The sequence below is a fragment of the Salmo trutta genome, chromosome 12, assembly GCF_901001165.1.
Source record: "Salmo trutta chromosome 12, fSalTru1.1, whole genome shotgun sequence".
In the NCBI taxonomy this organism is placed as follows: Eukaryota; Metazoa; Chordata; class Actinopteri; order Salmoniformes; family Salmonidae; genus Salmo; species Salmo trutta.
Window position 1 is genome coordinate 80,866,075 of NC_042968.1, and position 12,828 is coordinate 80,878,902.

The 12,828-nt window shown below is 44.5% G+C and overlaps 1 protein-coding gene across 1 annotated transcript in view; it reads left to right on the top strand.

Moving 5' to 3' along the window:
* Positions 1–12,828, top strand: part of LOC115204363 (ryanodine receptor 1-like) — a 112,422-nt gene that overhangs the window by 53,397 nt on the left and 46,197 nt on the right. The window contains exons 50-72 of the mRNA XM_029769870.1: positions 128–348; positions 551–641; positions 796–936; positions 1,064–1,227; positions 1,503–1,581; positions 1,696–1,785; positions 1,904–2,047; positions 2,166–2,243; positions 2,512–2,587; positions 2,703–2,826; positions 2,913–3,028; positions 3,218–3,285; positions 3,425–3,546; positions 4,618–4,667; positions 4,973–5,033; positions 5,153–5,279; positions 5,384–5,495; positions 7,230–7,311; positions 7,415–7,545; positions 8,207–8,527; positions 8,626–8,866; positions 9,065–9,152; positions 12,165–12,257. Of these exons, the coding sequence (XP_029625730.1) occupies positions 128–348; positions 551–641; positions 796–936; positions 1,064–1,227; positions 1,503–1,581; positions 1,696–1,785; positions 1,904–2,047; positions 2,166–2,243; positions 2,512–2,587; positions 2,703–2,826; positions 2,913–3,028; positions 3,218–3,285; positions 3,425–3,546; positions 4,618–4,667; positions 4,973–5,033; positions 5,153–5,279; positions 5,384–5,495; positions 7,230–7,311; positions 7,415–7,545; positions 8,207–8,527; positions 8,626–8,866; positions 9,065–9,152; positions 12,165–12,257 (2,820 nt within the window). The remainder of the gene's footprint in view (positions 1–127; positions 349–550; positions 642–795; positions 937–1,063; positions 1,228–1,502; positions 1,582–1,695; positions 1,786–1,903; positions 2,048–2,165; positions 2,244–2,511; positions 2,588–2,702; positions 2,827–2,912; positions 3,029–3,217; positions 3,286–3,424; positions 3,547–4,617; positions 4,668–4,972; positions 5,034–5,152; positions 5,280–5,383; positions 5,496–7,229; positions 7,312–7,414; positions 7,546–8,206; positions 8,528–8,625; positions 8,867–9,064; positions 9,153–12,164; positions 12,258–12,828) is intronic.

Below are 12,828 nucleotides of genomic sequence, written 5' to 3' on the forward strand. Positions count from 1 at the left end.
ATGCTAGGGCTGGCTTTGACTGCCTGTGTGGGTATGGATGTGGGTACGCAGACCTGCAATTTGTTTTGTGGCCCCCACGCCCAACCAAGTTGCCCATCCCTGGTTTAAATGGATCTCTCCCCACTAGGTGGCTTTCTGCACCACAGAGATGGCCCTGGCTCTGAACCGCTACCTCTCTCTGGCCGTGCTGCCCCTCATCACCAAGTGTGCCTTCCTGTTTGCCGGCACCGACCACCGGGCCATCATGATCGACTCCATGCTGCACACCATCTACCGTCTGTCCCGCGGACGAGCCTTCACAAAGGCCCAGAGAGATGTTATTGAGGAGTGTCTCATGGCTTTGTGCAAGTGAGTTGGACTTACCATGAGCTGTTATCTGAAGTCTATCTTTCTGCATTGTGTCAGTAGAATTGTCCTCTATAATTGAATGTCTCCTGGACATGACATGTTCTCTTCCCTAAACTGTTTGTACAGTGAACTTTTAGTGAGGTGTTTAACCATGCTTGATAATATATTTACGTGCGCTTATTTATTTGTGTCTATTTCCTAGAAATCTACGGCCATCCATGTTACAACACCTGTTGAGAAGGCTGGTGTTTGATGTACCAATTCTCAATGAATATGCCAAAATGCCACTTAAGGTATGGACATGACTTAAACGGTCATTAGACAAACAAACCTTTATAGAATCAAAACAAAGGAATGAAGATAGCCGTATCAAGATAATGTACGTATCATCCAGATGTTAGTATGCATCATCTCACTGATCTCATAATTTTATTTTGTTGGCTGCAGCTTTTGACCAATCACTATGAGCGTTGTTGGAAGTACTATTGCCTGCCCAACGGCTGGGGCAACTTTGGAGTGTCATCAGAGGAGGAGCTGCATCTCACCCGCAAACTCTTCTGGGGCATCTTTGAGTCCCTGGCCCACAAGGTTACACTATTACACTGATCGATCAGAGATATCTTAGTCACCAGGAAATGTTTGGCTCCAATAAAAAAAAAAACGTTGATAGATCATTTTAGAAATATTTCACTATGTCATCTGGTTCTGGTTTCAGAAATTTGATGCTGAGCTGTTCAAAATTGCCATGCCGTGCATATGTGCCATTGCTGGCGCCATCCCTCCAGATTATGTAGATGCCAGCTACTCCTCCAAGACTGAGAAGAAAGCCTCGGTGGATGCAGAGGGAAACTTTGATCCCAAACCAGTGGAGACCACAAAGTGAGACCCTAGAATGGAAGAGAGTGAGATGAAAGAGAGAGAAAATGATGAAGGACAGAAGAGAGGGCGAGATGAGGGGGTGAGATGAGGGAGAGATGAAGGGAGAGTAAACCGATAGGAGGAAGGCCTTGAGAAAACACAAACAATTTAGATAAGATACAGTATCAACGGAAAGTGTTGATTTTTTCATGAATATTTCACAGTATCCTCTGCTTTTAGCTACTGTGTAGCAAGTTATGTCTATGGTGTACTGAAGTCTATGTTTTGTGTTGTAGTACTATCATCCCTGAGAGATTGGATGGTTTCATCAACAAATATGCTGAATACACACATGACAAGTGGGCTTTTGAAAAGGTCAGTAAAAAAAACTACCAAAGGCAACAATAAACATTTGTGTATCAGTTGTACAGCAAATTGTACAATGTATGGTGTTTTAAACAATAATGTTGTATGTATGCTCACCTGCAGATTCAGAATAACTGGACGTATGGAGAGATGTTGGATGAAGATTCTAAAACTCACCCCATGCTCCGACCGTACAAAACATTCTCAGAGAAGGTAAGAGGCACAGTTGATCATTTTCTTACAATGCATAGTCTTTTCTGTCAACCACCACAGATTTTTACCATTGCTGCTCTCTGATGCCCTCTGTCTGTAATGATCTCCTCCCTTGTAGGACAAAGAGATCTACCGTTGGCCCATCAAAGAGTCCATGAAGGCTATAATTGCGTGGGAGTGGACTCTGGATCAAACGAGGGAAGGAGAGGAAGCCAAGACTGAGCAAAAGAAGGCGGCTCGGAAAATCTCTCAGACTGCACAGGTACAGAGAAAAGGACGATAGGAAAGGATGAATAACCCATAAAATTACATTTTAGATTTAATAGGATCTCTGTGGACAGAGATAATAAAAACAGTATGAATAAATGTGTGTATTTCAGGCAACGTACGACCCCAGCCAAGGCTACAGTCCCCAACCGATTGAAATCTCCCACATGGCACTGTCAAGAGAGCTGCAGGTATGATGGCACTAAAGTATTTTACCTTTATTTAACTAGGCAAGTTGGTTAAGAACAAATTCTTATTTTCAATGACGGCCTAGGAACAGTGGGTTAACTGCCTTGTTCAGGGGCAGAACGACAGATTATTACCTTGTCAGCTCGGGGATTCAGTCTTGCAACCTTCCGGTTACTAGTCCAACGTTCTAACCACTAGGCTACCCATCCCTCTCAATTACTTTACAGACTGTAATGTGATCAATGTTTTCATAATTTCTCCTTTCCCCAGTCCATGGCAGAACAGCTTGCAGAGAACTATCACAATACCTGGGGTCGCAAGAAGAAGATGGAGCTGCAGTCCAAAGGTCAGAGGTCATTCTGTTCAGAAAACAAAGAGGATATTGCCTACAGAATTGCCCGTCACCTTTTTCTTTCAAAAAAAGTTAATGGGAACTTTGTGTGTGTTTTGACTGTGTGTAGGAGGAGGCTCCCACCCTTTGCTTGTACCCTACGACACCCTGACAGCAAAGGAAAAGGCACGAGACAGGGAAAAGGCTCATGAGCTTCTTAAATTCCTTCAACTCAATGGATTTGCAGTCACCAGGTAAAAGGAAAAGTCATTGAAGGTATCAAGTTGAAGAAGCAACTGAATATGTATTGATAAATCATGCTTTTGAATTCTTTCTCCAGGGGGATGAAAGACATGGAGTCAGACATCTCGTCTATCGAGAAGCGTTTTGCTTATGGTTTCCTGCAGAAGTTGTTAAAGTGGATGGAGATCGCCCAGGAGTTCATAGCTCATCTTGGTAGAGTGGGCTCTGGGAGGAGGGTGGATGATGATAACCAATGAAATAGTGCTTTGGAATTGAGCAACTGATTGAATCAGTGGTCAATGTTGACTGTTATTGAGCAACTGAATGAATCAGTGTTGAGTCAATGTTGACATTTAACACGATAACAATACCCCATAATGTTGTCTTGTGGGTTTCATTCAGAGGCTGTGGTGAGCAGTGGCAGAGTGGAGAAGTCGCCTCATGAGAAGGAGATCAAATTCTTTGCAAAGGTGAGACCAGAATCACTATGAAACAGGCCTATCTAGAGAGGAGGGGAGATGGCATTTGATACAGCTGTTAAATGTTTACTGCAGGTGTATAAGAATATATGATGATGATGATGATGATGATGAACTGTGTTTGTCTCAGATCCTGTTGCCCCTGATCAATCAGTACTTTAAAAACCACTGTCTGTACTTCCTGTCCACACCGGCCAAAGTCCTGGGTAGTGGAGGACATTCCTCTAACAAGGAGAAGGAGATGATTGCCAGGTAACTCAGTCACACACTGTATTACGTGTATTTCTACACCTCAGTTCAGTTAGTTGGCTTTCGCCACTTTCATATATCTCTACTCATCATGTCAAGTCTCTCTTTTGGAACCTGTGCTGTAATTTCACCTTTTTCCTCTTACCTTTCATCATTCATTACCTTTCATTGTTCATTACCTTTCATCATTCATTACCTTTCATTGTTCATTACCTTTCATCATTCATTACCTTTCATCATTCATTACCTTTCATCATTCATTACCTTTCATTGTTCATTACCTTTCATCATTCATTACCTTTCAACGTTCATTACCTTTCATCATTCATTACCTTTCGATGTTCATTACCTTTCATCGTTCATTACCTTTCGTCGTTCGTTACCTTTCATCGTTCGTTACCTTTCATCAATCGTTACCTTTCATCAATCGTTACCTTTCATCATTCATTACCTTTCATCGTTCATTACCTTTCATCGTTCATTACCTTTCATCATTCATTACCTTTCATCATTCATTACCTTTCATCGTTCATTACCTTTCATCATTCGTTACCTTTCATCGTTCATTACCTTTCATCGTTCATTACCTTTCATCAATCGTTACCTTTCATCATTCATTACCATTCATCGTTCATTACCTTTCATCATTCATTACCTTTCATCGTTCATTACCTTTCATCAATCGTTACCTTTCATCATTCATTACCTTTCATCATTCATTACCTTTCATCATTCATTACCTTTCATCGTTCATTACCTTTCATCGTTCATTACCTTTCATCGTTCATTACCTTTCATCGTTCATTACCTTTCATCGTTCGTTACCTTTCATCAATCGTTACCTTTCATCATTCATTACCTTTCATCGTTCATTACTTTTCATCGTTCATTACCTTTCATCATTCATTACCTTTCATCGTTCATTACCTTTCATCATTCATTACCTTTCATCGTTCATTACCTTTCATCATTCGTTACCTTTCATCGTTCATTACCTTTCATCATTCATTACCTTTCATCATTCATTACCTTCCTCTGCGTTTCCTCTCTCCTTTCTATTGGGTGTCGCTGTAGCATCTTCTGTAAAATGGCTGCTCTGGTGAGACACAGAGTTTCTCTCTTTGGTAAGAAATTGTCTTTGTCCTGATGATTTAGTTCTGTCCCGTCATTCCTGCTCTGTTTCCGTCTGTCTAACTTGTGTTTGACCCTCCCCACTGTATCTCTACTTCACTGTCCGCTGTTCGTCCATCTCTGACTCTGATTACCGGTGCTTGGCTTTCTCCCCTTCTTATGCTGATTTGAGTTGATGTCATTTGAACTAGTGTACTTGCATTGAAGGTTTTTCTACCTGGTACTGTAAATCCAAAATAATTTCTCTTGATGTTGCCAGCCTTCATTATATCTAGGTGACTTTGTCTATCCTGTATAGGAAATGACGCCCCTGCTATTGTCAACTGTCTTCACATCCTGGCACGATCTCTCGACGCAAGGTAATATTCACTTCTCTGAAATGTGTTCACAATCCAAATACGAAGGTAATGGATCAAATGTGTCATCTCAGGTTTTCTCATAGCCTTCCTCTGTTCCCTCCCTGCTCTGCATTCCTCAGGACGGTGATGAAGTCTGGGCCTGAAATCGTGAAGGCAGGGCTCAGGTCATTCTTTGAGGGTGCAGCTGATGATATAGAGAAGATGGTGGAGAACCTCAAACTGGGAAAGGTGTCTAAAGGCAACCAGGTAAGAGCAAAGTGTCTACAAGAGAACAGGTAGGAATTGAACTATTCCAGAAGTATTGTCTTTCAATCTTGTTCACCATGTTTTACTGTGTGGTCCCTCTACAGCAGGTGAAAGGCGTGTCCCAGAACATCAACTACACCACCATTGCTCTGCTCCCAGTCCTCACCTCCCTGTTCGACCACATCTCTCAGCACCAGTTTGGAGATGATGTCATTTGTGAGTCATGTGTCATCCAGGGGCGAAAATCTGATATCAACTTTGGAGGGGACAATTACATGAAATTTTCTCAAGAGCAATTCTTGAGGGGGACACCAAAAGTAGTGCTGTAACACATAGCCTACATTGTAATATGGTAAATGTATATTGAGGAACCAAAGAAATAAGGTGTTTGCCGTACTCCTAACTACCGGTACCCAAAACTACACAACTAATCACAACAGCAATACCATTGCTTTTAACAAATCTTAGTTCAGTCACCAGTTTAAGTTGAGAGTGGGGGTATCCATGGCATTTTCCAATTATGTTCCTATTTTACAAGTAAAAAAAATTGAGAAGCTTTCATAATGTTGCCAAACAAAGACTCAACAAACTTACCTGAGACTCCCTGTCTCTGCCAGTCTGTCCCTGCATATCTGTCCCCAACTCTGCTGTCTGTGTGCCATCTGTTGCCTGCTCTGCCTAATGACATCATTGTGAAACATTTCCATTAGAATTTAATTTCTTTCTTATGAACATTTTATCAACTAGTCTTTGAGATATTCGGCTACTAGGGTTCTTACTTTGCGTTTTGGTGTACTGAAAAATACTCTGATGTCCGTCTTTTATTTTTCTGCCATTTTTCTACCTGGCTGGCTGGCTGGCTACACACACACAGTGTGTAGGTTATTTACAGTAGGAGATGGGCTTCTATCATCTTATCTTTTATCATTCTATTTGGGCTTCGATCTAAAAGGTAGCTAGCAAATGTGAAACGGATTAAAATGACAAGAGTTGACAGCTGTATGAGTTCACCATTTACACAACATATGCTGCAACCTTTTGTAATTTTAATAGTTTGTTTCATATTGGCTGGCTTCCAACAATAGCTGAATTTGCCAAGCTAGCGAGCACAAATTCCGTTTCAGTGGTGTTTGCTATAATCTTTGCTACCCGGGTTAAATAAAGGTGAAATAAAATAAATAAATAAATAAAAGTTCCCTTGCGACAATTTAGCTTTTGTAACGAGACCATTAAATATATTTAAGACAATGGTAGAAGAGAGTGTAGTTCTGTTCAGTTTGGACTTCAGTTTATCGCTAACCTTATCACAGGGACTTTGAAGCACAAATTTACATCATCTGCTTGCTGATCTTGGAATAAATTGACGATAGCAAAGATTCCATCTTTGACGAGGCCACCTAAATGGAATAGGTACTAGCTAGCTTAATAGTTCATATTTGCGCGCTAGCTCTGCATATTCAGCTAGTGTGTGTGCGCGATTGACTGGATTAACCTCACGTCAGTTACGTTCATTGAGTGCCTTTCAGACAGTAGATACGACCCCTCTGTTACCTTGCCAACTAAGGAACTGGCAGTGGATCAAACCATTGTGAGGCAAAGGGTGGGGGGGGTCGCAATCTTTTGAAACTTAAAAACGCGCTATTAAGTGTCTATAATCAGCACAATTGCTTTCATTGCGTATTATTAATATTATTTAAATTACATAGTTATGTTTCAGTGATATATTGGGGGGGACAAATCATATTTTTCCCAGGATGGGGGGGTCGTGTCCCCCCCGTCCCCCCCGGGATTTCCGCCCCTGGTGTCATCACGGCATTCATGTGATGACACATCATTCCAGTTTACTTACTCTCAGAATTGTGAAAAATGTGCATGTCTTGTGGACTGTGTTAACCGTGTATGTTCGTGTTCATGTGTGTTTTTGTGTGTATGTGTGTTCGTGGTGGTCAGTGGATGATCTCCAGATGTCGTGTTACCGCATCATGTGCGCCATCTACTCGTTGGGCACTGTCAAGAACCCTCATGTGGAGAGGTGAGTCTGGATCTGGATCTGGCTCTGTTTATCTTTGTGAACAGTACAGCAATACAAACCTGATCATCTGTGAGTTTGACTGCCCTTGTCTTCCCTTGTCCAGGCAGAGGCCAGCCCTGGGGGAGTGTCTGGCCCATCTGGCGGCTGCTATGCCTGTGGCCTACCTGGAGCCCCATCTCAATGAGTACAACTCCTTCTCTGTTTACACCACCAAGACCCCCAGAGAAAGAGGCAGTGAGTATCCAGCTAATCCTGTGATTTGTTCTCTGTCCACCCAGGACTTGTATTCAAGTTCCTCAACACTCTCTCTCACCTTCTCTTTTTTTCACCTCTCTCTCTCTGCCTCTCTCTCTTTCTCTGTTTCTGTCTGTCTCACTGTCTGTCTCTCTCCATCTCGCTTGCTCAATCTCTCTTTTTTCCCATCTGTCTGTCTGTCTGTCTGTCTGTCTGTCTGTCTGTCTGTCTGTCTGTCTGTCTGTCTGTCTGTCTGTCTGTCTGTCTGTCTGTCTGTCTGTCTGTCTGTCTGTCTGTCGCTCTGTCTGTTGCTCTGTCTGTCGCTCTGTCTGTCGCTCTGTCTGTCGCTCTGTCTGTCTGTCTGTCGCTCTGTCTGTCGCTCTGTCTGTCTGTCTGTCTGTCTGTCTGTCTCTCTCTCTCCATCTCGCTTGCTCAATCTCTCTTTTTTCCTGTCTGTCTGTCTGTCTGTCTGTCTGTCTGTCTGTCTGTCTGTCTGTCTGTCTGTCTGTCTGTCTGTGTCTCTTTCTCTCTATTGCTCTATTGCTCTGTCTGTCTGTCTGTCTGTCTGTCTGTCTGTCTGTCTGTCTGTCTGTCTGTCTGTCTGTCTGTCTGTCTGTCTGTCTGTCTGTCTGTCTGTCTGTCTGTCTGTCGATGTCCATAGTCCTGGGTCTGCCCAATGAGGTCCAGGAGTTATGCCAGGACATACCAGAGCTAGACGTTCTATTGAAAGAGATCGGGGACTTGGCAGAGTCAGGTGCCCGTTACACAGAGATGCCCCATGTAATCGAGATAACTCTGCCCATGCTGTGTAACTACCTGCCCCGCTGGTGGGAAAGAGGAGTAGAGAACTTCCCTGAGCTGGAGGGCCAGATCTGCACCGACGTCACCTCTGAGCAGCTCAACCAGCTGCTGGGCAGCATCATGAAGATCGTCGTCAACAACCTGGGAATTGACGAGGCCTCCTGGATGAAGAGGCTGGCTGGTGAGGTTGCCACAATGCTTTACGTGTCTAATGTACCTGTGTGTGTGTGTGTGTGTTTTCTTGCCAACTCACCATCACCACTCCTCTTCCATCCCTAGTCTTCTCCCAGCCTATTGTGAGCAGGGCCAAGCCAGAGATGCTCAAGTCCCATTTCATCCCCACCATGGAGAAGCTGAAGAAGAGGACAGGGAAGGTGGTGGCCGAGGAGGACCACCTGCGTATGGAGGGGAAGGCCGAGGGAGACGAGGAGGAGGGCACCATCAGGGAGGAGTTTGCTGTGCTCTGCAGGGACCTGTACGCCCTCTACCCTCTCCTCATCCGCTATGTGGACAATAACAGGTACAGTACACAGGCAAACTAGTGGCTGCTCATGTTTTTTCTGTAGATATGTAGTACACCCTTTCATATCCTCTATCCTGTCTAACAGTACTGTATGTCAGAAACCATTCCCCCTGCCAGTTGTCTTTGCATACATGTTTGTTGTGGTATTGATGGTCTCCATGAGTAGTACCTCAAAGAGATGTCCTCCATTTGCAGGGCAAGGTGGTTGACATGCCCAGACCCAGATGCAGAGGAGCTCTTCAGAATGGTTGGAGAGGTCTTCATTTTCTGGTCCAAATCTCATGTGAGTGTAAACCCCTGAAAGGTGACAACTGTTTCTCTCAAATCAAATCCAACTTTATTTGTCACATGCGCCAAATACAACAAGTATAGACCTTACAGTGAAATGCTTACTTACAAGAATAAAAAGTAACACAATAACATAACAATAACGAGGCTATACACAGGGTGTACCGAGTCAGTGTGCGTAGGTACACGCTAGTGGAGGTAATTTCTTCATGTAGGTAGGGGTGAAGTGACTATGCATAGATAGTTAACAGCAGCAGCAGTGTACAAAACAAATGGGGGGGGGGTCAAAGTAAATAGTCCTGGTAGCCATTTGATTAACTGTTCAGCAGTCTTATGGCTTGGGGGTAGAAGCTGTTAAGGAGCCTTTTGGACCTAGACTTGGCGCTCCGGTACCGCTTGCCTTGCGGTAGCAGAGAAAACAGTCTATGACTTGGGTGACTGGAGTTTCTGACAATTTTATGGGATTTCCTCTGACACTGCCTATTATATAGGTCCTGGATGGCAGGAAGCTTGGACCCATTGATGTACTGGGCCGTACGCACTACCCTCTGTAGTGCCTTACGGTCAGATGCCGAGCAGTTGCCATACCAGGCGGGGATGCAACCGGTCAGGATGCTCTCGATGGTGCAGCTGTAGAACTTCTTGAGGATCTGAGGATCCATGCCAAATCTTTTCAGTCTCCTGGGGGGGAAAAGGTTCTGTCAAGCCCTCTTCACGACTGTCTTGGTGTGTTTGGACCATGATAGTTCGTTGGTGATCTGGACACCAAGGAACTTGAAACTCTCGACCAGCTCCACTACAGCCCTGTCGATGTTAATGGGGGCCTGCTCGGCCCGCCTTTTCCTATAGTCCACGATCAGCTCCTTTGTTTTGCTCACATAGAGGGAGAGGTTGTTGTCCTGGCACCACACTGCCAGTTCTCTGACCTCCTCCCTATAGGTTGTTGGTGATCAGGCCTACCACTGTTGTCTCGTTAGCAAACTTAATGATGGTGTTGGAGTCATGTTTGGTCATGCAGTCGTGGGTGAACAGGGAGTACAGGAGGAGACTAAGTAGACACCCTTGATGGGCCCCAGTGTTGAGGATCAGCGTGGCAGACGTGTTGTTGCCTACCCTTACCACCTGGGGGTGGCCCGTCAGGAAGTCCAGGATACAGTTGCAGAGGGAGGTGTTTAGTCCCAGGGTTCTTATCATAGTGATGAGCTTCGTGGGCACTATGGTGTTGAACGATGAGCTGTAGTCAATGAACAGCATTCTCACATAGCTGTTCCTTTTGTCCAAGTGGGAAAGGGCAGTGTGAAGTGCAATTGAGATTGCATCATCTGTGGATCTGTTGGGGTGGTATGCAAATTGGAGTGGGTCTAGGGTGTCCAGGGAGGATGCTGTTGATGTGAGCCATGACCAGCCTTTCAAAGCACTTCATGGCTACCGACGTGAGTGCTACGGGGCGGTAATCATTTAGGAAGGTTACCTTCACTTCCTTGGCCACAGGAACTTTGGTGGTCTGCTTGAAACATGTAGGTATTACAGATTCGGTCAGAGAGAGGTTGAAATTGTCAGTGAAGACACTTGCCAGTACTAAGGGCACAAGGCAAGACCCAAATGCAGACACAGGATGCAGATGGTTGAGCTCCGATATTTATTATACCAATTGGGGTAGGCAAAAGGCAGGTCGAGGACAGGCGATAGTTCATAAACCAGGTCAGAGTCCAAACAGTACCAGGGGATAGGCAGGCTCGAGGTCAGGACAGGCAGGGTGGTCAGGCAGGCGGATTCGGCGTCAGGACAGGCACAGGTCAAAACCAGGAGGGCTAGGAAAAAACAGAGACTGGGAAAAATAGGAGCTAGGAGAAACGCTGGTTGACTTGGCAAAACAAGATGAACTGGCACAGAGAGACAGGAAACACAGGGATAAATACACCAGGGACTAATGGGGAAAACAGGAGACACCTGGAGGTGGGTGGAGACAATCACAAAGACAGGTGAAACAGATCAGGGTGTGACAGCCAGTTGGTCTGCGCATGCTTTGAGTACACGTCCTGGAAATCCATCCGGCCCCACGGCTTTGTGAATGTTGACCTGTTTAAAGGTCTTGCTCACATTGGCTACCGATAGCGTTATCACACAGTCATCCAGAACAGCTGGTGCTTTTGTGCATGCTTCAGTGTTGCTTGCCTCGAAGCGAGCATAAAAGGCATTTAGCTCGTCTGGTAAGCACGCGTCACTGGGCAGCTCGCGTCTGGGTTTCCCTTTGTAGTCCGTAATAGTTTTCAAGCCCTGCCACATTTGACGAGCGTCAGAGCCGGTGTAGTAGGATTCAATCTTAATCCTGTATTGGCGCTTTGCTTGTTTGGTGGTTCGTCTGAGGGCATAGCGGGATTTCTTATAAGCATCTGGATTAGTGTCCCACTCCTTGAAAGCGGCAGCTCTAGCCTTTAGCTCGATGCAGATGTTGCCTGTAATCCTTGGCTTCTGGTTGGGGTATGTACGTACGGTCACTTTGGGTACGACGTCATCGATGCACCTATTGATGAAGCCGATGACTGAGGTGGAAAACTCTTCAATGCCATTGGATGAATCCCGGAACATATTCCAGTCTGTGCTAGCAAAACAGTCCTGTAGCGTAGCATCCGCGTCATCTGACCACTTCTATATTGAGTGAGTCACTGGTACTTCCTGCTTTCGTTTTTGCTTGTAAGCAGAAATCAGGAGGATAGAATTATGGTCAGATTTGCCAAATGGAGGGCCGGGGTGAGCTTCGTATGCATCTCTGTGTGTGGAGTAAAGGTGGTCTAGAATTTTTTACCCTCTGGTTGCACATGTGACATGCTGGTAAAAATGTGGTAAAACTGATTTAAGTTTGCCTGCATTAAAGTCCCTACTAGATGCGCCTCTTCTGGATGAACATGTCGTGTCACCTCTCTGTGTCAAATCTGTGTACGCGACCTATAAACTTTGATTTGATTTGATCTTATGACCTTTCTCTCTCTATCTTGTGTCTCTGCAGAACTTCAAGCGAGAGGAGCAGAACTTTGTGGTGATGAATGAGATTAATAACATGTCTTTCCTCACTGCTGACAGCAAGAGCAAGATGAGCACGGTGAGCCAATACAGACCATCTGGGGTTAAAAAGCCATTAATTTCCAGTTGAAGTCAGAAGTTTACATACAGCTTAGCCAAATACATTTAAACTCAGTTTTTCACAATTCCTGACATTTAATCATAGTAAAAATTCCCTGTGTTAGGTCAGTTAGGATGACCACTTTATTTTAACAATGTGAAATGTCAGAATAATAGTAGAGAAAATGATTTATTTCAGCTTTTATTTCTTTCATCACATTCCCAGTGGGTCAGAAGTTTACATACACTCAATTAGTATTTGGTAGCATTGCCTTTAAATTGTTTAACTTGGGTCAAACGTTTCGGGTAGCCTTCCACAAGGTTCCCACAATAAGTTGGGTGAATTGTGGCCCATTCCTCCTGACAGAGCTGGTGTAACGGAGTCAGGTTTGTAGGCCTCCTAGCTCACACACACTTTTTCAGTTCTGCCCACAAATTGTCTATAGGATTGAGGTCAGGGCTTTGTGGTGGCCACTCCAATACCTTGACTTTGTTGTCCTTAAGCCATTTTGCCACAACTTTGGAAGTATGCTTGTGGTCATTGTCCATTT